The sequence below is a fragment of the Argopecten irradians genome, chromosome 4 (genome assembly GCF_041381155.1).
Source record: "Argopecten irradians isolate NY chromosome 4, Ai_NY, whole genome shotgun sequence".
Taxonomy (NCBI): domain Eukaryota; kingdom Metazoa; phylum Mollusca; class Bivalvia; order Pectinida; family Pectinidae; genus Argopecten; species Argopecten irradians.
The window spans coordinates 1867909-1894966 of NC_091137.1; the positions used below are offsets into that span (position 1 = coordinate 1867909).

Consider the following 27058-nt stretch of genomic DNA (forward strand, 5'->3'; position numbering starts at 1 on the left):
TTGTACCCTAACTGGTGGTATGGGATATATAGGTATAAACCATTGTACCCTAACTGGTGGTATGGGATGTATATGTATAAACCATTGTACCCTACCTGGTGGTATGGGATATATAGGTATACACCATTGTACCCTAACTGGTGGTATGGGATGTATATGTATAAACCATTGTAGCCTGGTGGTGTCGTTTTTGTCGGAATGCGCGGCAAAACAATCACGGATGACATGATTACTACGCGACCAGATCACAGCCTTTGCTAGTTATCGATCCGCCTTGGCTAAAGCTCCAAGAGATACATATTTGTTGGGCCACTGGTAGCAGCGAACTGACACACTACGCTCACATCATACGACCACTCGTACTAGTCGTGCATAACAACACGCAGTTAACTGACTGGGCAGAATTGAGACACTATTTATATTGCTATAGGACCGACGATTTCCAGTGATATAGTATGACAGCCTTGTTGTCGACATATATTGCTAGAAAGTGCTGTGATTAGATGATATTAAATTAATTACTTTGAACAAAACTTCACGAACTAAATCAACTTTATGTATTTTACTTCGATTTTTTTTTCAACAATGATGGATTAGTGACATCAATCGGTTTGTTTTGTAATTCAAACATTGAACAGGTGAAAATAATCATATGACAAAGTATTGACATGTACCAGCACTGTTATTGTCATGGTCCACGGAATACTAGAGGAGTAAAACCTAGTAAAATGTGAACATTTTCAGAAGTTATAAGCTTTACACTGCCGAGGATTTGAAACAGTAATTATTTATAACAAAACTGTATCAGATATTGGCAATACGACTTGACGTTAAAGAAGTGTTTTATTTAGAAGTAACCATGATCGAAGACTACAAGTCAGAGATATTTTGCGGTAGGTTTCGTAATAAATAGTTTTCACAATGTCTGGATTGACAACGGCGGCTGTAGAAGACTGGATGGACACACATAAGGAGTCTATGCAGGAATTGTTTCTGAAGAAAGCTGATACAGTTCTCATTAACAAGTGGCTTTTGTTACACGGATACGGGGCTGTGTGTGATAACGCGCCCAATCCTACAAAGCGTGGCTCTTTGACGGGTGGAAACAGTAACCCGTCCTCCCCGCGGGACCTTCGGTGTGAGGACGGATTCTTTGAACATGCCCATCAAAGATCTAATTCGAAAAAGTATCTTCGACAAGATTTTGCAAAATCAAAAAAGAAGAATATTTTTCGAACCTATGAACCAACGTCTTCTCCCGAACTTACGACTGAAGGTCGACGCAGTAGTCTTAAAGACATGCGAATGTTCCGGTCACTACCGCCGAACTCTGTTAATATCCTCAGTCTTCTAATCCAATCAAAGGTCCGACTTCCTCGCTACCCAAGTAAAGATATCGACATGAAGAGGGATTTGCGACAAATCAACGAACGTGATTTCTTCCTGGAAATCGTGAAGGATATTTCCAACGACCTTGACCTTAGGAGTCTTACCAACAAAATAAAATCCAACATCAGCGTACTTGTTGATGGTGATGCAGGGTCTGTGTTTGTTGTGGAGGGTAAGGGGTCCAGTAGACCCGTCCTTGTGTCCAAGTTGTTTGATATTCATTCCGGAACTTCGATCTTACCATCAACTTCCGGTGAGAGCAGCATCAAGGTTGCGTGGGGAAAAGGAATAATAGGTCACGTGGCTGCCAAAGGCGATACTGTGAATATTTTAGATGCCAACAAGGTAAGTGATTACTTTCAGCTATACTTCGGTATTAGTTAATGTGCTTTTGATAGCTCTCCAGTACCTTTATCAAATAGATCGTGCTTTTTATGATTTACCACGTCCATGTACTAAGTAAGGCCGGCGTTGTCCTCGATAAGTAGTAATTTATTAATTATAAAATAAAATCAGTTCACCAAATGTAATTACCGATCATTTGATGAATTTAACGCCATCATTGCATCACCGCGTGGATACCGTATAGTGAACGTAGAGAACACCGATACTGAATGAATAACCAAAGATGTCCCTCCATAGGCTGTCAATAAACATCATTGTATTCGGCCATGATAACAAAGGGGATGACGTAACTATGGTGTTAGATTAGAATAAAATTTGTCGGGAGCTGAACATGTTTTTGATGCTTAACTAAGGCAGATCGGGTGTTCTGAGTAACTCAATTTTTGTTGGTATTATTTTCAAGGCCAAACCAGAATTGGGCTGTAATTTTTGCTGCAGAATTGGTTGGTCTTGCAATCGCTTTGATGGTGTGGTTGTTAATATAATAAAGGTCCACTGAAAACTGTACTGTTTGGAGTGGGGGATTCCAAAATACAAAAAAATCAACTAATGTAATACATCATAAATTTCCATATGAATATTGGCAATAATCTTTCAAAGTTAGGTATGTATTGTTTGCAAAAGGGGTGTTGTTTAACATATACACTTAAGGGTACATACCAACATTGTGATATGATACTTAGTAATATTTCATAAAGGTAAGTGTTACTGTAACATCTAAAATGTTTATTACATAAAAGAGGTAGTTTGTTATGTGCTCTGAGATATAACTGCAATATACCGACATCTCGCTGAGAGCTTGTAAACTTAATTATCAAACCATCCACATTTGGTGGGCTATTACGGAATCTCCGAATGGATATATCTCTGAAGTAAATATGTATTTACTGCGGTAAATGGAGCTAATTGTGTATCACTGTAACTGTGTGCACAAACCTTATATAGTTTGATTTAGGTTGGTGGTATCTTCCAAAGCTTAAAACCATTTCAGATGACGATCAAATATAAAACCAAAGAGGAATTTCAGACGTTTCAAAGTTAACTACATTTGTTTGTACATAAACATCTATTTCTTCATAGAAATATGTTGTACATTACAATGTTAAGCTTAATGTCCGCAAGGATCACAGGCCGATATGTTGTATTGTCTTAAATCCAAAGGCAAACTATCGTCATGCTATATACCCTCCTCTCTCAAAGTCGATCGATTTAGGGAATCAATAAATCATCAAAATTGTGGATGAAAAATATAAACAAACACATTGACATCATTCTGGCCTCATGTCTATATTGCATCAGAGCGTTGTTGAGTTGGGCAGGTGAAGGCCATCTGATTAACACCTTGAAGTACTAACAACTGAGTGTATCTGGCAATAACCGGGATCACTACGTCCTCTTTTTTGCGTCTTTTACCAGAACTGGAAATATAAATAGGACATAAAACCAGTAATAAGAGAAAGCGAACAACATCATCAACATCATCAACAACATCATCATCAAAATCAACAACATCATCATCAACATCATCATCAACATCATCAACAACATCATCAACAACATCATCAACATCATCATCAACATCATCATCAACATCATCAACAACATCATCAACATCATCATCATCATCATCATCATCAACAACATCATCATCAAAATCAACAACATCATCATCAACATCATCATCAACATCATCATCAAAATCATCAACATCATCATCAACATCATCATCATCAAACATCAATCAATCAAACAACATCAAACATCAACATCCAATCAAACAATCATCATCAAATCAAACAACATCATCATCAAATCATCATCAACATCATCATAAACACATCATAATCATCATCAACATCAAAATCATCATCAACATCATCAACAAAATCAACAACATCATCATCAACATCATCAACATTATCATCAACGTCATTTAACTTGGTTGATTCTCGACGTATCTGTAACCAAATAATTTATCACTTGTATGTCGTCACGTTTCTTTCTTCATATTCAAGATTTATGTACATGTAATGTACTTTTCACTCGGTTTGGTTTCAGTCTACTCTTTTTTACATACTTAACACAACTGTTAACTCAATCCATCAATATATGGGTTTAGTAAAACAGACAAAATTGTTAAGATAAATATTTGTATATGCTATATTTTATATACTCAATGGTATGTAAGTCACAAACGACGTGTCACTAAGTCGACCAAGCTGTCAATTACAACACAGTTAACAATATCTAACGGCCCACAATAGGTACAACTACCCCTAGTTATTGGACCAGCAGCTGTCTATTGGAGGTGTTCTGTGGCAGTTTGTTATCCCAGCTGTTCCCTTACACCGACCCTATGCTGTCTATACCGCGTTAGTTCTGTCTCCAAAGTTGATTGCTTCCTATTGATCTCAGCTACCTCGGGTAAATAAAAAGAAATTTTAATATATATTTTACTAGTTTTTCAATATAACAATCCACGGACCGGCATGTGGTAGATATAAAGGTACAATGTAGGTGTTTGAATAGTATTTATTGGATTGTACTAAACAAAACAGCATCTTCGCGTCAGTATATTACAAGTTGTAATAATAAGTGCAGGTATACGTTTCATAAATTATACGGATGTCATAGTATTTTTTTGTTTCTTCATAATTTTCGGAATTCTCTTAATTCCTTTATCTCATGTGTTTTTCGCGAGGATAACCTTGATTAAATTATGATTATCAAAAACCTCTGTCTGGTACAAAAATACATCCTAGAGATTATCTTAAATGTGTCATGATTTAACTATATCCATCAAAGCGATGAACTGAAAGGCTCGCGGAAATAAAAGAGTTCAATTCTGGACACACTCTGTGGCAGATAGATGCGATATAGAAAAGTCAACAAGTACATTAAAATCATTGGAAAGCTTTATTATGTGTATAATGGCACGTCGATCGTTCAATATTTCATTGCTTAATCTCGTAGTTGACAGATTTATGTAGAGTTATTTAACTGTAAATATTGCCCCGCCTATTAATACTCTAATCATTTAACGTTATAATCATACATTTGATGGATGTTTGTTAATTTCATAGATAGCAACCCGTCAAAAAATTTCAAATACTATATTTACATAACGTCGACATGGACAACAATGATATGGGTTGTAAATGCCGATATCGCTTTCAATTGTTTGTTTTTGTAAGGATTGGCGTGTATATGTATCCCGTGTTTTGATCTGTTTTGTCTCCCGTCATGTACTTATGTGTCTTTGAACGTCCCTGTTGAACATTATCTAATTTCGTTCCGTAAAATATCGAGATTCGGAATATCATTTCTATAATTCGCTATTCCTAAATTTACATGTAACCAAGCCTCTCTTTGAATAAAGATGTGGACGGCATGGCAGCTAAGAAAACTTCTGTCTACTTGTATTTTGTTTGATATGACAACTCCACATCAACATGGTGGCAGCAGTGACGGTCGTATGCTATGAACTGTACTTCGTACAACGTATGTGTTGAACTGTTCTATGACTAAATCTATGAAATAATGGGTGAAGAAGGTCAAGAGGTTTTCCTTCCCGCAGCCGAGGCAATGGCCGTACCGGCAACCCAGCATATCAACACAAATTTACGTTTCCCCCCCCGAATTAAACATTCATTCTGGAAATGTGTCGGAGAATTTCAAAACATGGAAACGGCATATCGAAAAATACTTAACCGCGAGTCGAATCTCACGGATGGGCGGCGAAATACAAACCGCAACAATAATTAATTGTGGAGGGGAGGCCCTATTGAAGGCATACGATCACTTTACGTGGGAAGACGGGATGGATAAGAATAACCCCGTAGATGTTTTCAACAAAATTAGAGATTACTGTAATCCTAGACAAAACGAGGTCGCCGAGTCCCACAAATTTTGGACTGTACAGTATTTTGAGCCTTTTGATCAATTCTTGACTGAATTGAGATCACGCGCAGCATCCTGTAATTTTGGGACACAGGAAGATAGGATGATAAGGGACAAAATAGTTTTCAGCGCTACTGGAAAAGTACAGCAACTGCTACTACGTGATGACGACCTTACCCTCAAGAGAGCAATCAAAATATGTCAATCTTATGAACAAGCAAATAGACAGGTGAGTCAAATGAAAGAACCTGCCTATAAAGACTCTAAAGTACACAAACTGAAAGCCACTACCAAGCCCAATGTTAAGGGAAAACAAAAACAACCGATGAACAGTAGGCCTAATTACAGGGAATCAAATGCTAGTGTAACTGTCAGAGAGTGTAAATTTTGCGGACGGACACACACTATGAAAAAGGAGGCATGCCCAGCATGGGGAAAGACATGTACCCAGTGTAATGGACGAAACCACTTCAAAGTTAAATGCAAAAAGAAAAATCTTCATGTCGTCGGTGTGGAGGGAGAAAACTCTGATTTCGACGAAGATGGAAACGACCAGTGGTTACACTCTGTCGCGATTAAACAGAGTAAGAACATAATTACTGCCTCCATGACTGTAAATGAGAATTCTGTGAAATTTCAGCTAGACAGTGGAGCTGATGTAAATACCATCAACCAAAGATATGTTCGGAGAGAACAAGTTCAGCCAACAACTCTCACCCTACACATGTTTAATGAGAGCACACTCAAACCATTGGGAGAGACGGAACTCATGGTCACGAATCCTAAAACAGGAGAGGGACAGTCTGTGAAATTTGTTGTAGTCAATAATAGATTACAGAACATTCTTGGGTTAAGATCCATACAAGAATTGGGTCTAGTCACTATAAACAATGAACGGTTCATTGGAAAAGTGGAATCATCAACTGTTAACAAACTGGGTGACCTAGGGGAGGCAACTCTTACTCTTGACCCTGAGGTAAAACCTAAAGTTCTACCTTGTAGAAAACTACCAATCTCACTCCAAGATCAAGTCAAGGCTGAATTAGACAGTCTGGTGGAGAGACAGATTTTGATACCAATTACCAAACCTACACCTTGGGTAAGTCAAATGGCGGTGGCCCATAAGGCAAACGGAAAACTTAGGATCTGTTTGGACCCCCAAGTACTAAACACAGCCCTTCAAAGAGAGCACTTCAAACTACCGACAATTGACGATGTTTTGCCAAAGTTGAACAATGCCCGCGTATTTAGTAAACTAGACGTAAAGGAGGCTTTTTGGCATATACGCCTGGACGAAGAATCCAGTGAATATACAACCATGATTACTCCATTTGGACGATATAGATGGGCTCGACTACCTTTTGGACTGAAGGTATCTAGTGAAATCTTCCAGAGGAAATTAAACGAAGGACTAGATGGTATTTTCGCCATAGCTGACGATATCATTGTTGTAGGAAAAGGCGCATCAGACGCAATCGCTCTGGAGGACAACAAAGAGAAACTAGAGATTCTTTATCAGCGATGTGAAGAAAGAAACATAGTCCTTAATGAAGAGAAGAAAGCTACAGGTCTCAAGGAAATACCATTACCGCCAATGGTATTAAAGCAGACCCTCTGAAAGTTGAGGCCATTCTGAAAATGGCCAGTCCTACTGATGCTCCAGGAGTGCGAAGATTTTGTGGTATGGTTCAATACATGGCTAGGTTCTTACCTTCTCTCTCGACAATGATAGAACCACTTCGTGAACTTACACGTAAAGATGTAGATTTCAAGTGGACAAAGACACATGATGCATGTTTCTCTACTGTAAAACCGGCACTCACATCTACACCAGTCTTAGCATACTATGATCCCAACAAGGAGTTAGTAATCCAGGTTGACAGTAGCAAAGATGGTATCGGTGCTGTTATGTTGCAGGATGGAAAACCATTGGAGTATGCATCCCGAGCACTTACTTCCTCGGAAAGGAAGTGGGCACAAATCGAAAAGGAAGCACTCGCTACCCTATATGGTGCAGAACGGTTTGACCAGTATACATATGGCCGGAAAATAGTAATTGAAAATGATCACAAGCCGTTGGAGTCAATACTGAAGAAACCACTTAGCAGTGCCCCAAGGAGGCTTCAGGATATCATCATGAAACTCTACCGGTATGATGTAGAATTCCGTTTCCTTAAAGGGACATCACTTGTCATTGCTGATACTCTGAGCAGAGCATATCTTGACGAAGCTAGACCTCTTATCATGAACATAGAGGTCAATGAGGACATTTCAGACAAATGGCTAAGAGAAATATGTGACGCCACATCCTCAGACCCTGATCTTCAAACCTGAATGAACACTATAGAAACTGGATGGCCAGAAACAAGGGAGACTACTCCAAGTCCTTGTAAGCCCTACTTCGATGTAAGAGACACTCTGGGGATTATAGATGGTTTGATAGTGAAAGGAGAAGCTGTCATCGTACCCAAATCACTACGAGCTGACATCAAATCTAAGCTTCACAAATCACATGTTGGATTAGACGCCACTATGAGGAGAGCCAGAGGTACAGTATACTGGCCCGGTATGAAAACTGAAATAAAGCAAATGGTGGAAACCTGTGAGGCATGTCAAGAGATGGCACCTCGATCTACGAAACTACCACTCAAACAACATGATGATGGTGACAAGCCATGGAAAAAGTTAGGTATGGATCTATTTGAGATAAAAGGGAGACAATATCTGATAACTGTAGACTATTACAGCAACTACATAGAGGTTGATTACCTCTCAAAGGTAACCTCAACTGCTGTCGTGAACGTTCTGAAGAAACAATTCGCTCATTTTGGAATTCCAACAATAATTGTGTCAGATGGAGGACCACAATTTACCTCTAGAGAATTCCAACACTTTACCAAGACATGGGGTATTAACCATGTGACGTCATCTCCTCATCATCAGCGAGCGAACGGCAAGGCTGAAGCAGCAGTAAAAGTGATCAAACATCTGATGATAAAATGTACCAGAAACAGAGAGGACCAATACGAGGCCCTTATGGAACTAAGGAACGTGCCTAGACAGGATACAGGACTCAGTCCTAACGAGATGGTATTCGGTCGACGAACGCGTACGCTCCTCCCAGATTTGAACCATGGTCGCGAGGAAAATGACGTGGTTAAACGAAAACGCGAGAGTCGGAAGAAAAGTGTCAAACGTTACTATGACAAGACTGCTCGTGATCTACCTTATGTGAAGGAAGGACAGAATGTCTATTTTCAATACATGGAACATGAACGATGGATACTAGGTCGTGTTTTGGAACAGTGTAGTAACTCTACCTACATGATACAGGCTCAGAATGGTGCTGTATACCGTAGAAATCGAATGCACATTCGACCAACTAAGGTTGAGGCAATTATCCGTGATAGGTCACCGTGTACACGTTACCACAGCAACAGTGACACTCCGGACAAGAGTGATATTATGGTACCACAACATCAACCCATATGTGTTAGCCATGAGTTGGACAATCGAGCAAGCCCGATTAAGCGCGTTGAGGAAAAGTGTGCCACTAACACTTCACCATCTAAAACCATGGAAGGAACCACAAAGGGAAGCCTTAACGTACCACCCAGAAGGTCTGGAAGGGAAAGGAGAGAACCTACTCATTTGAAAGACTTTGTTCGTTATAAGTGAATCTCCTCAAAGAATAGGTGGTTCTCGGAAACTCTAGTATCTCGGATGAGTTCCAATCAAAGTTTAAAGTTTGTTTCTAGTAGTTATAGTTAGTTAAAGTAGTTAGTGTGTTTAAAAGGTTCTAAAGACTTGTTTGAACAGGACATTTTTATACTGCCGGTGAAATTATGTGAAGGACACTGTTAAAAATAATAATAATAAGTCGGAGAACACAAGTTCAGTAAGTTTACTGTAATACCTTTATTTCTTAACTTCTAGTCATATATATATCTGCTAGTCAAGATACATTATCATAGATATGTTTATAGCAAACCAAATATTCAAGTTAAAGTTATATATGTTCAGTGCTACCTTAGATAGTCTTTTCTTAAAGAAAAAGGGATGTTGAACATTATCTAATTTCGTTCCGTAAAATATCGAGATCCGGAATATCATTTCTATAACTCGCTATTCCTAAATTTACATGTAACCAAGCCTCTCTTTGAATAAAGATGTGGACGGCATGGCAGCTTAGAAAACTTCTGTCTACTTGTATTTTGTTTGATATGACAACTCCACATCAACAGTCCCAACACAATTTAAAATCAGCCCCTAAACTTGTGTCGTAAGTAGTCTCTAACCTCCTAGATACGTTTTATCAACACTATGTTCTCACACTTGTGTTCTCTCAACACTTTGTCAATGGCGTCCTAACGCGTTCATTCAACACTTTGTTATTAGTGTCCGTTCAACACTATATATCAAAGATATCTTGGACGAGTTCTATTCATTTCTTGATAAAATCAGTGTCCTAAAAGTGTGCTATAACCAATTTAACGTCTTACATAGCATCACGCCGTAAGGTCCTAGATCCGTCAGTTGATTTTTTCCTCAGCGTCCAAGACATCATAAGACAAGTCTTAGGATCACTAATGTTATGCCTCTCTATATGTTTGTAAAGGCGATCGCAATAATATGACATTTTGTATTTCTTGCTCTATTTGACGTTTGGTATATTCGCTGTAGTGAAATTTGTCATATATTGTCCAATTTTCATTTGTTACATTTCTATCAATGTTTTTCATCCTGACTGGACTTTGATGGGACACATTAACAATGCAGTATTGTTACAGTTTAGCTGTTTATTGTCACGGTTTAGTTCATTCATCAATTATGGACGCGTATCTACATGCCATCGAGCATCACAAGGGAGACATGTAATATCTGGGAAACCAATATTGATGGTGACTGATTAACATGGGGTTAAAAGTCGATGACACAGAAACATTTCTCTGGTTATCATTCCTGATGAATACCAGAATGTGTCCTACTGATCTACAACGTTAACCCGTCTCTATAGCAGGCTGGCTTTGTCAATGGCGTCTGTTGTTATAATTGATGGAATAAATATTGATTACAATTTATAAGCAGAAACATTTTTTCCTTTTGTTACATTATTTATGAACAAATCTCAGTATCAAATTGAGACAACAATTTATAAGTAAACCAGGAATCGGTTATTTAAGTGCTAGTGTAAAAGATATTTGTCGATCATTGTAGGCCAGGTGACACAATAGGTAGGATCGTCTAAAATTCATAGTGTCCTAAAGTGGAACCTTGATTTGACAACCACCTTCTTCATCTCTTTTGAAACATTGTTGTTTGTTTGATTAAATTAACGTCCTATTAACAGTCAAGGTCAGATAAGGTCAGATAAGGACGGCTTCCCATGGGTGTGTTGTGTGTAGGAAGTTCAGGTGTGTGTCCTGAGAGACTGCGGTATATTCGCATTGTGTCTTCTTGTATAGTGTTGCCCTTTTTATAGTACTATATCATTGTAGCATGATGCCGTAGACATTCAAGCAACACACCTCACCCGGTCACATTATACTGCCAACAGGCGAACCAGTCCTCCTACTTCCCGTGAGCTGAGCGGCGGCAGCAAAAACTAAAAATTTTATAGACTTTGGTGTGTCTCGGTCAGGGGATAGATTCTGGAGCCTTCCTGACAGGGGCGAGCGCTCAACTTTAGTCGCTTTTTCCGATCATGCAATTCTAACAATTCTAACGCCCTACCTATAGGGCAGTCTTTTAAAACAGCCATGCAGGTATAAGATTAGAGTTGTAACTGCATGATAGTAAAAGGCGACTTTGGATATAATCTTTTCCATTCTATCTAACTAACTTTATTCTTCCTAATGTCTCCATGACACCACCTCATATTTGAGTTTGAAGTAAGCGATCACCCTTATGAGAAAGTTCCTGAGTCTGTCTCCTGGCAGTGACAAACTCAAGCTTTTCTTTATGAAAAGGCTCTATAGAAGTACCATTTTCTAGTTAGAGCTGTAATACAAATTATCCAAGCAAAACTTGCGCATCTTTTCTTTATTTATTATCTATTATATTACCTCGTCGTGATCATTCCGAATTGATAATAACTGATATATAATGGGAATATATAGTAGAAACGACAAAACAAAAAAAAAATTGTATAATGCCGCAGTGCACTAGCAAAAACAGGACATTTTTGAATTAAGGGTAAAGAGATAGTGTTACCGGGATGATCTCCTACAACGGTAGTCTATATTTATATGTCACTGCACTTCTAGCCTAATCAATGGAACATTAGAGACAGTGTGATCGCTACCTGAGACGGACAGTTTCTGTTGATTGATGTTCCGTGAGAAGCATTTTAGTTCCAATAATTACTCAGTGTGTCCAAGGCTCCCCACAGGAAGGCCATCTAAGTCATCAATTCGTAAGACAGGTAGAATGACAACAAACGCTTGGTTTACATCGTTATCGTTACTCTATTGTTTTAGGACAGGTAGAATGACAACTAACGCTGGATTTACATCGTTATTGTTACTCTATTGTTTTAGGACAGGTAGAATGACAACAAACGCTGGCTTTACATCGTTATCGTTACTCTATTATTTTAGGACAGGTAGAACGACAACTAACGCTGGGTTTACATCGTTATCGTTACTCTATTGTTTTAGGACAGGTAGAATGACAACAAACGCTGGGTTTACATCGTTATTGTTACTCTATTGTTTTAGGACAGGTAGAATGACAACAAACGCTGGGTTTACATCGTTATCGTTACTCTATTGTTTTAGGACAGGTAGAATGACAACAAACGCTGGGTTTACATCGTTATTGTTACTCTTTGTTTTAGGACAGGTAGAATGACAACAAACGCTGGTTTACATCGTTATTGTTACTCTATTGTTTTAGGACAGGTAGAATGACAACAAACGCTGGGTTTACATCGTTTTTGTTACTCTATTGTTTTAGGACAGGTAGAATGACAACAAACGCTGGGTTTACATCGTTATTGTTACTCTATTGTTTTAGGACAGGTAGAATGACAACAAACGCTGGGTTTACATCGTTATTGTTACTCTATTGTTTTAGGACAGGTAGAATGACAACAAACGCTGGGTTTACATCGTTATTCGTTACTCTATTGTTTTAGGACAGGTAGAAGGACAACAATCGCTGGGTTTACATCGTTATTGTTACTCTATTGTTTTAGGACAGGTAGAATGACAACAAACGCTGGGTTTACATCGTTATCGTTACTCTATTGTTTTAGGACAGGTAGAATGACAACAAACGCTGGGTTTACATCGTTATTGTTACTCTATTGTTTTAGGACAGGTAGAATGACAACAAACGCTGGGTTTACATCGTTATTGTTATTCTATTGTCTTAGGACAGGTAGAATGACAACAAACGCTGGGTTTACATCGTTATTGTTATTCTATTGTCGTAGGACAGGTAGAATGACAACAAACGCTGGGTTTACATCGTTATTGTTACTCTATTGTCGTAGGACAGGTAGAATGACAACAAACGCTGGGTTTACATCGTTATTGTTACTCTATTGTCGTAGGACAGGTAGAATGACAACAAACGCTGGTTTTTACATCGTTATTGTTACTCTATTGTCGTAGGACAGGTAGAATGACAACAAACGCTGGTTTTACATCGTTATTGTTACTCTATTGTCGTAGGACAGGTAGAATGACAACAAACGCTGGGTATACATCGTTATTGTTACTTATTGTTTAGGACAGGTAGAATGACAACAAACGCTGGGTTTACATCGTTATTGTTATCTATTGTTTAGGACAGTAGAACAACAAACGCTGGGTTTACATCGTTATTGTTACTCTATTGTCTTAGGACAGGTAGAATGACAACAAACGCTGGGTTTACATCGTTTTTGTTACTCTATTGTCGTAGGACAGGTAGAATGACAACAAAACGCTGGGTTTACGTCGTTTTTGTTACTCTATTGTCGTTAGGACAGGTAGAATGGACAACAAAGCTGGGTTTACATCGTTTATTGTTACTCTATGTTGTAGGACAGGTAGAATGACAACAAACGCTGGGTTTACATCGTTATTGTTATTCTATTGTTTAGGACAGGTAGAATGACAACAAACGCTGGGTTTACATCGTTATTGTTACTCTATTGTCGTAGGACAGGTAGAATGACAACAAACGCTGGGTTTACATCGTTATTGTTACTCTATTGTCGTAGGACAGGTAGAATGACAACAAACGCTGGGTTTACATCGTAATTGTTACTCTTTTGTATTAGGACAGATAGAATGACAACAAACGCTGAGTTTACATCGTAATTGATACTCTATTGTCGTAGGACAGGTAGAATGACAACAAACGCTGGGTTTACATCGTTATTGTTACTCTATTGTCGTAGGACAGGTAGAATGTCAACAAATGCTGGGTTTACATCGTTATTGTTACTCTATTGTCGTAGGACAGGTAGAATGACAACAAACGCTGGGTTTACATCGTTATTGTTACTCTATTGTCGTAGGACAGGTAGAATGACAACAAACGCTGGGTTTACATCGTTATTGTTACTCTATTGTCGTAGGACAGGTAGAATGACAACAAACGCTGGGTTTACATCGTTATTGTTACTCTATTGTTTTAGGACAGGTAGAATGACAACAAACGCTGGGTTTACATCGTTATTGTTACTCTATTGTCGTAGGACAGGTAGAATGACAACAAACGCTGGGTTTACATCGTTATTGTTCTCTATTGTCGTTAGGACAGGTAGAATGACAACAAACGCTGGGTTTACATCGTTATTGTTACTCTATTGTTTAGGACAGGTAGAATGACAACAAACGCTGGGTTTACATCGTTATTGTTACTCTATTGTCTTAGGACAGATAGAATGACAACAAACGCTGGGTTTACATCGTTATTGTTACTCTATTGTCGTAGGACAGGTAGAATGACAACAAACGCTGGGTTTACATCGTTATTGTTACTCTATTGTCGTAGGACAGGTAGAATGACAACAAACGCTGGGTTTACATCGTTATTGTTACTCTATTGTCGTAGGACAGGTAGAATGACAACAAACGCTGGGTTTACATCATCGTTATTGTTACTCTATTGTCGTAGGACAGGTAGAATGACAACAAACGCTTGGTTTACATCGTTATTGTTACTCTATTGTTTTAGGACAGGTAGAATGACAACAAACGCTGGGTTTACATCGTTATTGTTACTCTATTGTCGTAGGACAGGTAGAATGACAACAAACGCTGGGTTTACATCGTTATTGTTACTCTATTGTCGTAGGACAGGTAGAATGACAACAAACGCTGGGTTTACATCGTTATTGTTACTCTATTGTTTTAGGACAGGTAGAATGACAACAAACGCTGGGTTTACATCGTTATTGTTACTCTATTGTTTTAGGACAGGTAGAATGACAACAAACGCTGGGTTTACATCGTTATTGTTACTCTATTGTTTTAGGACAGGTAGAATGACAACAAACGCTGGGTTTACATCGTTATTGTTACTCTATTGTTTTAGGACAGGTAGAATGACAACAAACGCTGGGTTTACATCGTTATTGTTACTCTATTGTTTTAGGACAGGTAGAATGACAACAAACGCTGGGTTTACATCGTTATTGTTACTCTATTTTCTTTTAGGACAGGTAGAATGACAACAAACGCTGGGTTTACATCGTTATTGTTACTCTATTGTTTTAGGACAGGTAGAATGACAACAAACGCTGGGTTTACGTCGTTATTGTTACTCTATTGTTTTAGGACAGGTAGAATGACAACAAACGCTGGGTTTACATCGTTATTGTTATTCTATTGTTTTAGGACAGGTAGAATGACAACAAACGCTGGGTTTACATCGTTATTGTTACTCTATTGTTTTAGGACAGGTAGAATGACAACAAACGCTGGGTTTACATCGTTATTGTTACTTTATTGTCGTAGGACAGGTAGAATGACAACAAACGCTGGGTTTACATCGTTATTGTTACTCTATTGTCGTAGGACAGGTAGAATGACAACAAACGCTGGGTTTACGTCGTTATTGTTACTCTATTGTTTTAGGACAGGTAGAATGACAACAAACGCTGGGTTTACATCGTTATTGTTACTCTATTGTTTTAGGACAGGTAGAATGACAACAAACGCTGGGTTTACATCGTTATTGTTATTCTATTGTTTTAGGACAGGTAGAATGACAACAAACGCTGGGTTTACATCGTTATTGTTACTCTATTGTTAGGACAGGTAGAATGACAACAAACGCTGGGTTTACATCGTTATTGTTACTCTATTGTTTTAGGACAGGTAGATTGACAACAAACGCTGGGTTTACATCGTTATTGTTACTCTATTGTTTTAGGACAGGTAGAATGACAACAAACGCTGGGTTTACATCGTTATTGTTACTCTATTGTTTTAGGACAGGTAGAATGACAACAAACGCTGGGTTTACATCGTTATTGTTACTCTATTGTTTTAGGACAGGTAGAATGACAACAAACGCTGGGTTTACATCGTTATTGTTACTCTATTGTTTTAGGACAGGTAGAATGACAACAAACGCTGGGTTTACATCGTTATTGTTACTCTATTGTTTTAGGACAGGTAGAATGACAACAAACGCTTGGGTTTACATCGTTATTGTTACTCTATTGTCGTAGGACAGGTAGAATGACAACAAACGCTGGGTTTACATCGTTATTGTTACTCTATTGTTTTAGGACAGGTAGAATGACAACAAACGCTGGGTTTACATCGTTATTGTTACTCTATTGTTTTAGGACAGGTAGAATGACAACAAACGCTGGGTTTACATCGTTATTGTTACTCTATTGTCTTAGGACAGGTAGAATGACAACAAACGCTGGGTTTACATCGTTATTGTTACTCTATTGTTTTAGGACAGGTAGAATGACAACAAACGCTGGGTTTACATCGTTATTGTTACTCTATTGTTTTTAGGACAGGTAGAATGACAACAAACGCTGGGTTTACATCGTTATTGTTACTCTATTGTTTTAGGACAGGTAGAATGACAACAAACGCTGGGTTTACATCGTTATTGTTACTCTATTGTTTTAGGACAGGTAGAATGACAACAAACGCTGGGGTTACATCGTTATTGTTACTCTATTGTCGTAGGACAGGTAGAATGACAACAAACGCTGGGTTTACATCGTTATTGTTATTCTATTGTTTTAGGACAGGTAGAATGACAACAAACGCTGGGTTTACATCGTTATTGTTACTCTATTGTCTTAGGACAGGTAGAATGACAACAAACGCTGGGTTTACATCGTTATTGTTACTCTATTGTTTTAGGACAGGTAGAATGACAACAAACGCTGGGTTTACATCGTTATTGTTACCTCTATTGTTTTAGGACAGGTAGAATGACAACAAACGCTGGGTTTTACATCGTTATTGTTACTCTATTGTTTTAGGACAGGTAGAATGACAACAAACGCTGGGTTTACATCGTTATTGTTACTCTATTGTTTTAGGACAGGTAGAATGACAACAAACGCTGGGTTTACATCGTTATTGTTACTCTATTGTTTTAGGACAGGTAGAATGACAACAAACGCTGGGTTTACATCGTTATTGTTACTCTATTGTCGTAGGACAGGTAGAATGACAACAAACGCTGGGTTTACATCGTTATTGTTATTCTATTGTTTTAGGACAGGTAGAATGACAACAAACGCTGGGTTTACATCGTTATTGTTACTCTATTGTTTTAGGACAGGTAGAATGACAACAAACGCTGGGTTTACATCGTTATTGTTACTCTATTGTTTTAGGACAGGTAGAATGACAACAAACGCTGGGGTTACATCGTTATTGTTACTCTATTGTCGTAGGACAGGTAGAATGACAACAAACGCTGGGTTTACATCGTTATTGTTACTTTATTGTCGTAGGACAGGTAGAATGACAACAAACGCTGGGTTTACATCGTTATTGTTACTCTATTGTTTTAGGACAGGTAGAATGACAACAAACGCTGGGTTTACATCGTTATTGTTACTCTATTGTTTTAGGACAGGTAGAATGACAACAAACGCTGGGTTTACATCGTTATTGTTATTCTATTGTTTTAGGACAGGTAGAATGACAACAAACGCTGGGTTTTCATCGTTATTGTTACTCTATTGTTTTAGGACAGGTAGAATGACAACAAACGCTGGGTTTACATCGTTATTGTTATTCTATTGTTTTAGGACAGGTAGAATGACAACAAACGCTGGGTTTACATCGTTATTGTTATTCTATTGTTTTAGGACAGGTAGAATGACAACAAACGCTGGGTTTACATCGTTATTGTTACTCTATTGTCGTAGGACAGGTAGAATGACAACAAACGCTGGGTTTACATCGTTATTGTTATTCTATTGTTTTAGGACAGGTAGAATGACAACAAACGCTGGGTTTACATCGTTATTGTTACTCTATTGTCGTAGGACAGGTAGAATGACAACAAACGCTGGGTTTACATCGTTATTGTTACTCTTTTGTATTAGGACAGGTAGAATGACAACAAACGCTGGGTTTACATCGTTATTGTTACTCTATTGTCGTAGGACAGGTAGAATGACAACAAACGCTGGGTTTACATCGTTATTGTTTACTTCTATTGTCTTAGGACAGGTAGAATGACAACAAACGCTGGGTTTACATCGTTATTGTTACTCTATTGTCGTAGGACAGGTAGAATGACAACAAACGCTGGGTTTACATCGTTATTGTTACTCTATTGTTCGTAGGACAGGTAGAATGACAACAAACGCTGGGTTTACATCGTTTATTGTTACATCGTTATTGTTATCTATTGTTTTAGGACAGGTAGAATGACAACAAACGCTGGGTTTACATCGTTATTATTGTTACTCTATTGTTTTAGGACAGGTAGAATGACAACAAACGCTGGGTTTACATCGTTATTGTTACTCTATTGTTTTAGGACAGGTAGAATGACAACAAACGCTGGGTTTACATCGTTATTGTTACTCTATTGTCGTAGGACAGGTAGAATGACAACAAACGCTGGGTTTACATCGTTATTGTTATTCTATTGTTTTAGGACAGGTAGAATGACAACAAACGCTGGGTTTACATCGTTATTGTTACTCTATTGTTTTAGGACAGGTAGAATGACAACAAACGCTGGGTTTACATCGTTATTGTTATTCTATTGTTTTAGGACAGGTAGAATGACAACAAACGCTGGGTTTACATCGTTATTGTTATTCTATTGTTTTAGGACAGGTAGAATGACAACAAACGCTGGGTTTACATCGTTATTGTTACTCTATTGTTTTAGGACAGGTAGAATGACAACAAACGCTGGGTTTACATCGTTATTGTTACTCTATTGTTTTAGGACAGGTAGAATGACAACAAACGCTGGGTTTACATCGTTATTGTTACTCTATTGTCTTAGGACAGGTAGAATGACAACAAACGCTGGGTTTACATCGTTATTGTTACTCTATTGTTTTAGGACAGGTAGAATGACAACAAACGCTGGGTTTACATCGTTATTGTTATTATTTAGGTAGAATGACAACAAACCTGGTTTACATCGTTATTGTTACTCTATTGTCTAGGACAGGTAGAATGACAACAAACGCTGGGTTTACATCGTTATTGTTACTCTATTGTTTAGGACAGGTAGAATGACAACAAACGCTGGGGTTTACATCGTTATTGTTACTCTATTGTTTAGGACAGGTAGAATGACAACAAACGCTGGGTTTACATCGTTATTGTTACTCTATTGTCTAGGACAGGTAGAATGACAACAAACGCTGGGTTTACATCGTTATTGTTACTCTATTGTCGTAGGACAGGTAGAATGACAACAAACGCTGGGTTTACATCGTTATTGTTACTCTATTGTCGTAGGACAGGTAGAATGACAACAAACGCTGGGTTTACATCGTTATTGTTACTCTATTGTTTTAGGACAGGTAGAATGACAACAAACGCTGGGGTTACATCGTTATTGTTACTCTATTGTCGTAGGACAGGTAGAATGACAACAAACGCTGGGTTTACATCGTTATTGTTACTCTATTGTCGTAGGACAGGTAGAATGACAACAAACGCTGGGTTTACATCGTTATTGTTACTCTATTGTTTTAGGACAGGTAGAATGACAACAAACGCTGGGGTTTACATCGTTATTTCTTATTCTATTGTTTTAGGACAGGTAGAATGACAACTAACGCTGGGTTTTCATCGTTATTGTTACTCTATTGTTTTAGGACAGGTAGAATGACAACAAAACGCTGGGTTTACATCGTTATTGTTACTCTATTGTTTTAGGACAGGTAGAATGACAACAAACGCTGGGTTTACATCGTTATTGTTACTCTATTGTCGTAGGACAGGTAGAATGACAACAAACTCTGGGTTTACATCATAATTGTTACTCTATTGTTTTAGGACAGGTAGAATGACAACAAACGCTGGGTTTACATCGTTATTGTTACTTTATTGTCGTAGGACAGGTAGAATGACAACAAACGCTGGGTTTACGTCGTTATTGTTACTCTATTGTTTTAGGACAGGTAGAATGACAACAAACGCTGGGTTTACATCGTTATTGTTACTCTATTGTTTTAGGACAGGTAGAATGACAACAAACGCTGGGTTTACATCGTTATTGTTATTCTATTGTTTAGGACAGGTAGAATGACAACAAACGCTGGGTTTACATCGTTATTGTTACTCTATTGTTTAGGACAGGTAGAATGACAACAAACGCTGGGTTTACATCGTTATTGTTATTCTATTGTTTTAGGACAGGTAGATTGACAACAAACGCTGGGTTTACATCGTTATTGTTACTCTATTGTTTAGGACAGGTAGAATGACAACAAACGCTGGGTTTACATCGTTATTGTTACTCTATTGTTTTAGGACAGGTAGAATGACAACAAACGCTGGGTTTACATCGTTATTGTTACTCTATTGTTTTAGGACAGGTAGAATGACAACAAACGCTGGGTTTACATCGTTATTGTTACTCTATTGTCTTAGGACAGGTAGAATGACAACAAACGCTGGGTTTACATCGTTATTGTTACTCTATTGTTTAGGACAGGTAGAATGACAACAAACGCTGGGTTTACATCGTTATTGTTATTCTATTGTTTTAGGACAGGTAGAATGACAACAAACGCTGGGTTTACATCGTTATTGTTACTCTATTGTTTTAGGACAGGTAGAATGACAACAAACGCTGGGTTTACATCGTTATTGTTACTCTATTGTTTTAGGACAGGTAGAATGACAACAAACGCTGGGTTTACATCGTTATTGTTATTCTATTGTCGTTTAGGACAGGTAGAATGACAACAAACGCTGGGTTTACATCGTTATTGTTACTCTATTGTTTTAGGACAGGTAGAATGACAACAAACGCTGGGTTTACATCGTTATTGTTATTCTATTGTTTTAGGACAGGTAGAATGACAACAAACGCTGGGTTTACATCGTTATTGTTATTCTATTGTCGTAGGACAGGTAGAATGACAACAAACGCTGGGTTTACATCGTTATTGTTATTCTATTGTTTTAGGACAGGTAGAATGACAACAAACGCTGGGTTTACATCGTTATTGTTACTCTATTGTTTTAGGACAGGTAGAATGACAACAAACGCTGGGTTTACATCGTTATTGTTACTCTATTGTCGTAGGACAGGTAGAATGACAACAAACGCTGGGTTTACATCGTTATTGTTATTTTATTGTCTTAGGACAGGTAGAATGACAACAAACGCTGGGTTTACATCGTTATTGTTACTCTATTGTTTTAGGACAGGTAGAATGACAACAAACGCTGGGTTTACATCGTTATTGTTACTCTATTGTTTTAGGACAGGTAGATGACAACAAACGCTGGGTTTACATCGTTATTGTTACTCTATTGTTTTAGGACAGGTAGAATGACAACAAACGCTGGGTTTACATCGTTATTGTTATTCTATTGTTTTAGGACAGGTAGAATGACAACAAACGCTGGGTTTACATCGTTATTGTTATTCTATTGTTTTAGGACAGGTAGAATGACAACAAACGCTGGGTTTACATCGTTATTGTTATTCTATTGTTTTAGGACAGGTAGAATGACAACAAACGCTGGGTTTACATCGTTATTGTTATTCTATTGTTTTAGGACAGGTAGAATGACAACAAACGCTGGGTTTACATCGTTATTGTTACTCTATTGTTTTAGGACAGGTAGAATGACAACAAACGCTGGGTTTACATCGTTATTGTTACTCTATTGTTTTAGGACAGGTAGAATGACAACAAACGCTGGGTTTACATCGTTATTGTTACTTTATTGTCTTAGGACAGGTAGAATGACAACAAACGCTGGGTTTTACATCGTTATTGTTACTCTATTGTTTTAGGACAGGTAGAATGACAACAAACGCTGGGTTTACATCGTTATTGTTACTCTATTGTTTTAGGACAGGTAGAATGACAACAAACGCTGGGTTTACATCGTTATTGTTACTCTATTGTTTTAGGACAGGTAGAATGACAACAAACGCTGGGGTTTACATCGTTATTGTTATTCTATTGTTTTAGGACAGGTAGAATGACAACAAACGCTGGGTTTACATCGTTATTGTTACTCTATTGTTTTAGGACAGGTAGAATGACAACAAACGCTGGGTTTACATCGTTATTGTTACTCTATTGTTTTAGGACAGGTAGAATGACAACAAACGCTGGGTTTACATCGTTATTGTTATTCTATTGTTTTAGGACAGGTAGAATGACAACAAACGCTGGGTTTACATCGTTATTGTTACTCTATTGTTTTAGGACAGGTAGAATGACAACAAACGCTGGGTTTACATCGTTATTGTTATTCTATTGTTTTAGGACAGGTAGAATGACAACAAACGCTGGGTTTACATCGTTATTGTTACTCTATTGTCGTAGGACAGGTAGAATGACAACAAACGCTGGGTTTACATTGTTTCGTTATTGTTATTCTATTGTTTTAGGACAGGTAGAATGACAACAAACGCTGGGTTTACATCGTTATTGTTACTCTATTGTTTTAGGACAGGTAGAATGATGACAACAAACGCTGGGTTTACATCGTTATTGTTATTCTATTGTTTTAGGACAGGTAGAATGACAACAAACGCTGGTTTTACATCTTATTGTTTCTCTATTGTTTTAGGACAGGTAGAATGACAACAAACGCTGGGTTTACATCGTTATTGTTATTCTATTGTTTTAGGACAGGTAGATAATGACAACAAACGCTGGGTTTACATCGTTATTGTTTATTCTATTGTTTTAGGACAGGTAGAATGTCAACTAAACGCTGGGTTTACATGAATTTGGGTGGATCTGTCGTCCCATACCATATGCTGAATGGGTGGATCTGTCGTCCCATACCATATGCTGAATGTATGGATCTGTCGTCCATACCATATGCTGAATGGGTGGATCTGTCGTCACATACCATATGCTGAATGGGTGGATCTGTCGTCCCATACCATATGCTGAATGGGTGGATCTGTCGTCCCATACTATATGCTGAATGGGTGGATCTGTCGTCCCATACCATATGCTGAATGGGTGGATCTGTCGTCCCATACCATATGCTGAATGGGTGGATCTGTCGTCCCATACCATATGCTGAATGGGTGGATCTGTCGTCCCATACCATATGCTGAATGGGTGGATCTGTCGTCCCAGTACCATATGCTGAATGGGTGGATCTGTTGTCCCATACCATATGCTGAATGTGTGGATCTGTCGTCCCATACTATATGCTGAATGGGTGGATCTGTCGTCCCATACTATATGCTGAATGGGTGGATCTGTCGTTCTATACTAAATGTTGAATGGGTGGATCTGTTGTCCCATACCATATGCTGAATGGGTGGATCTGTCGTCCCATACATATGCATATGCTGAATGCTGAATGGTGGATCTGTCGTCCTATACCATATGCTGAATGGGTGGATCTGTCGTCCCATACCATATGCTGAATGGGTGGATCTGTCGTCCCATACCATATGCTGAATGGGTGGATCTGTCGTCCCATACCATATGCTGAATGGGTGGATCTGTCGTCCCATACCATATGTTGAATGGTGGATCTGTCGTCCCATACTATATGCTGAATGGGTGGATCTGTCGTCCCATACTATATGCTGAATGTGTGGATCTGTCGTCCCATACTATATGCTGAATGGGTGGATCTGTCGTCCATACTATATGCTGAATGGGTGGATCTGTCGTTCTATACTAAATGTTGAATGGGTGGATCTGTTGTCCCATACCATATGCTGAATGGGTGGCTCTGTCGTCCTATACTATATGCTGAATGGGTGGATCTGTCGTCCCTATACTATATGCTGAATGGGTGGATCTGTCGTCCCATACCATATGCTGAATGGGTGGATCTGTCGTCCCATACCATATGCTGAATGGGTGGATCTGTCGTCCCATACCATATGCTGAATGGGTGGATCTGTCGTCCCATACCATATGCTGAATGGGTGGATCTGTCGTCCCATACTATATGCTGAATGGGTGGATCTGTCGTCCTATACTATATGCTGAATGGGTGGATCTGTCGTCCCATACCATATGCTGAATGGGTGGATCTGTCGTCCCATACCATATGCTGAATGGGTGGATCTGTCGTCCCATACCATATGCTGAATGGGTGGATCTGTCGTCCCATACCATATGTTGAATGGGTGGATCTGTCGTCCCATACCATATGCTGAATGGGTGGATCTGTCGTCCCAAACCATATGCTGAAGGGGTGGATCTGTCGTCCCATACCATATGCTGAATGGGTGGATCTGTCGTCCCATACCATATGCTGAATGGGTGGATCTGTCGTCACATACCATATGCTGAATGGGTGGATCTGTCGTCCCATACCATATGCTGAATGGGTGGATCTGTCGTCCCATACCATATGCTGAATGGGTGGATCTGTCGTCCTATACTAAATGTTGAATGGGTGGATCTGTTGTCCCATACCATATGCTGAATGGGTGGCTCTGTCGTCCTATACTATATGCTGAATGGGTGGATCTGTCGTCCTATACTATATGCTGAATGGGTGGATCTGTCGTCCCATACCATATGCTGAATGGGTGGATCTGTCGTCCCATACCATATGTTGAATGGGTGGATCTGTCGTCCCATACCATATGTTTGAATGGGTGGATCTGTCGTCCATACCATATGCTGAATGGGTGGATCTGTCGTCCCATACCATATGCTGAATGGGTGGATCTGTCGTCCCATACCATATGTTGAATGGGTGGATCTGTCGTCCCATACCATATGCTGAATGGGTGGATCTGTCGTCCCATACCATATGCTGAATGGGTGGATCTGTCGTCCCATACCATATGCTGAATGGGTGGATCTGTCGTCCCATACCATATGCTGAATGGGTGGATCTGTCGTCCCATACCATATGCTGAATGGGTGGATCTGTCGTCCCATACCATATGCTGAATGGGTGGATCTGTCGTCCCATACCATATGCTGAATGGGTGGATCTGTCGTCCCATACCATATGCTGAATGGGTGGATCTGTCGTCCCATACCATATGTTGAATGGGTGGATCTGTCGTCCCATACCATATGCTGAATGGGTGGATCTGTCGTCCCATACCATATGCTGAATGGGTGGATCTGTCGTCCCATACCATATGCTGAATGGGTGGATCTGTCGTCCCATACCATATGCTGAATGGGTGGATCTGTCGTCCCATACCATATGCTGAATGGGTGGATCTGTCGTCCCATACCATATGCTGAATGGGTGGATCTGTCGTCCCATACCATATGTGAATGGGTGGATCTGTCGTCCCATACTATATGTTGAATGGGTGGATCTGTCGTCCCATACTATATGCTGAATGGGTGGATCTGTCGTCCCATACCATATGCTGAATGGGTGGATCTGTCTTCACATACCATGTGCTGAATGGGTGGATCTGTCGTCACATACCATATGCTGAATGGGTGGATCTGTCGTCCATACCATATGCTGAATGGGGTGGATCTGTCGTGTCCCATACCATATGTTGAATGGGTGGATCTGTCGTCACATACCATATGTTGAATGGGTGGATCTGTCGTCACATACCATATGCTGAATGGGTGGATCTGTCGTCACATACCATATGTTGAATGGGTGGATCTGTCGTCACATACCATATGCTGAATGGGTGGATCTGTCGTCCCATACTATATGTTGAATGGGTGGATCTGTCGTCACATACCATATGTTGAATGGGTGGATCTGTCGTCCCATACCATATGTTGAATGGGTGGATCTGTCGTCACATACCATATGCTGAATGGGTGGATCTGTCGTCACATACCATATGCTGAATGGGTGGATCTGTCGTCACATACCATATGTTGAATGGGTGGATCTGTCGTCACATACCATATGCTGAATGGGTGGATCTGTCGTCACATACCATATGCTGAATGGGTGGATCTGTCGTCCCATACCATATGCTGAATGGGTGGATCTGTCGTCCTATACTATATGTTGAATGGGTGGATCTGTCGTCCCATACCATATGCTGAATGGGTGGATCTGTCGTCCTATACTATATGTTGAATGGGTGGATCTGTCGTCCCATACTATATGCTGAATGGGTGGATCTGTCGTCACATACCATATGCTGAATGGGTGGATCTGTCGTCCCATACCATATGTTGAATGGGTGGATCTGTCGTCCCATACCATATGTTGAATGGGTGGATCTGTCGTCCCATACCATATGCTGAATGGGTGGATCTGTCGTCCCATACCATATGTTGAATGGGTGGATCTGTCGTCCCATACCATATGCTGAATGGGTGGATCTGTCGTCCCATACCATATGCTGAATGGGTGGATCTGTCGTCCTATACTAAATGTTGAATGGGTGGATCTGTCGTCCCATACTATATGCTGAATGGGTGGATCTGTCGTCCCATACCATATGCTGAATGGGTGGATCTGTTGTCCTATACCATATGCTGAATGGGTGGATCTGTCGTCCCATACCATATGCTGAATGGGTGGATCTGTCGTCCTATACTATATGTTGAATGGGTGGATCTGTCGTCCCATACTATATGCTGAATGGGTGGATCTGTCGTCCTATACTATATGCTGAATGGGTGGATCTGTCGTCCTATACTATATGCTGAATGGGTGGATCTGTCGTCCTATACTATATGCTGAATGGGTGGATCTGTCGTCCCATACCATATGCTGAATGGGTGGATCTGTCGTCCTATACTAAATGTTGAATGGGTGGATCTGTC

General features: G+C 39.3%; 1 protein-coding gene across 3 annotated transcripts in view; it reads left to right on the forward strand.

Annotated features, from left to right (window-relative positions):
- The first annotated feature begins 334 nt into the window (after positions 1-334).
- Positions 335-27058, forward strand: part of LOC138320353 (dual 3',5'-cyclic-AMP and -GMP phosphodiesterase 11A-like) — a 495361-nt gene continuing 468637 nt past the window's right edge. For all 3 annotated transcript variants that reach the window (XR_011208170.1, XM_069263276.1, XM_069263277.1), the window contains exon 1: positions 335-1734. Coding sequence is in view for 2 of the 3 variants with exons in the window: in XM_069263276.1 (XP_069119377.1) it covers positions 922-1734 (813 nt within the window). In the remaining variant the exon portion in view is untranslated. The remainder of the gene's footprint in view (positions 1735-27058) is intronic.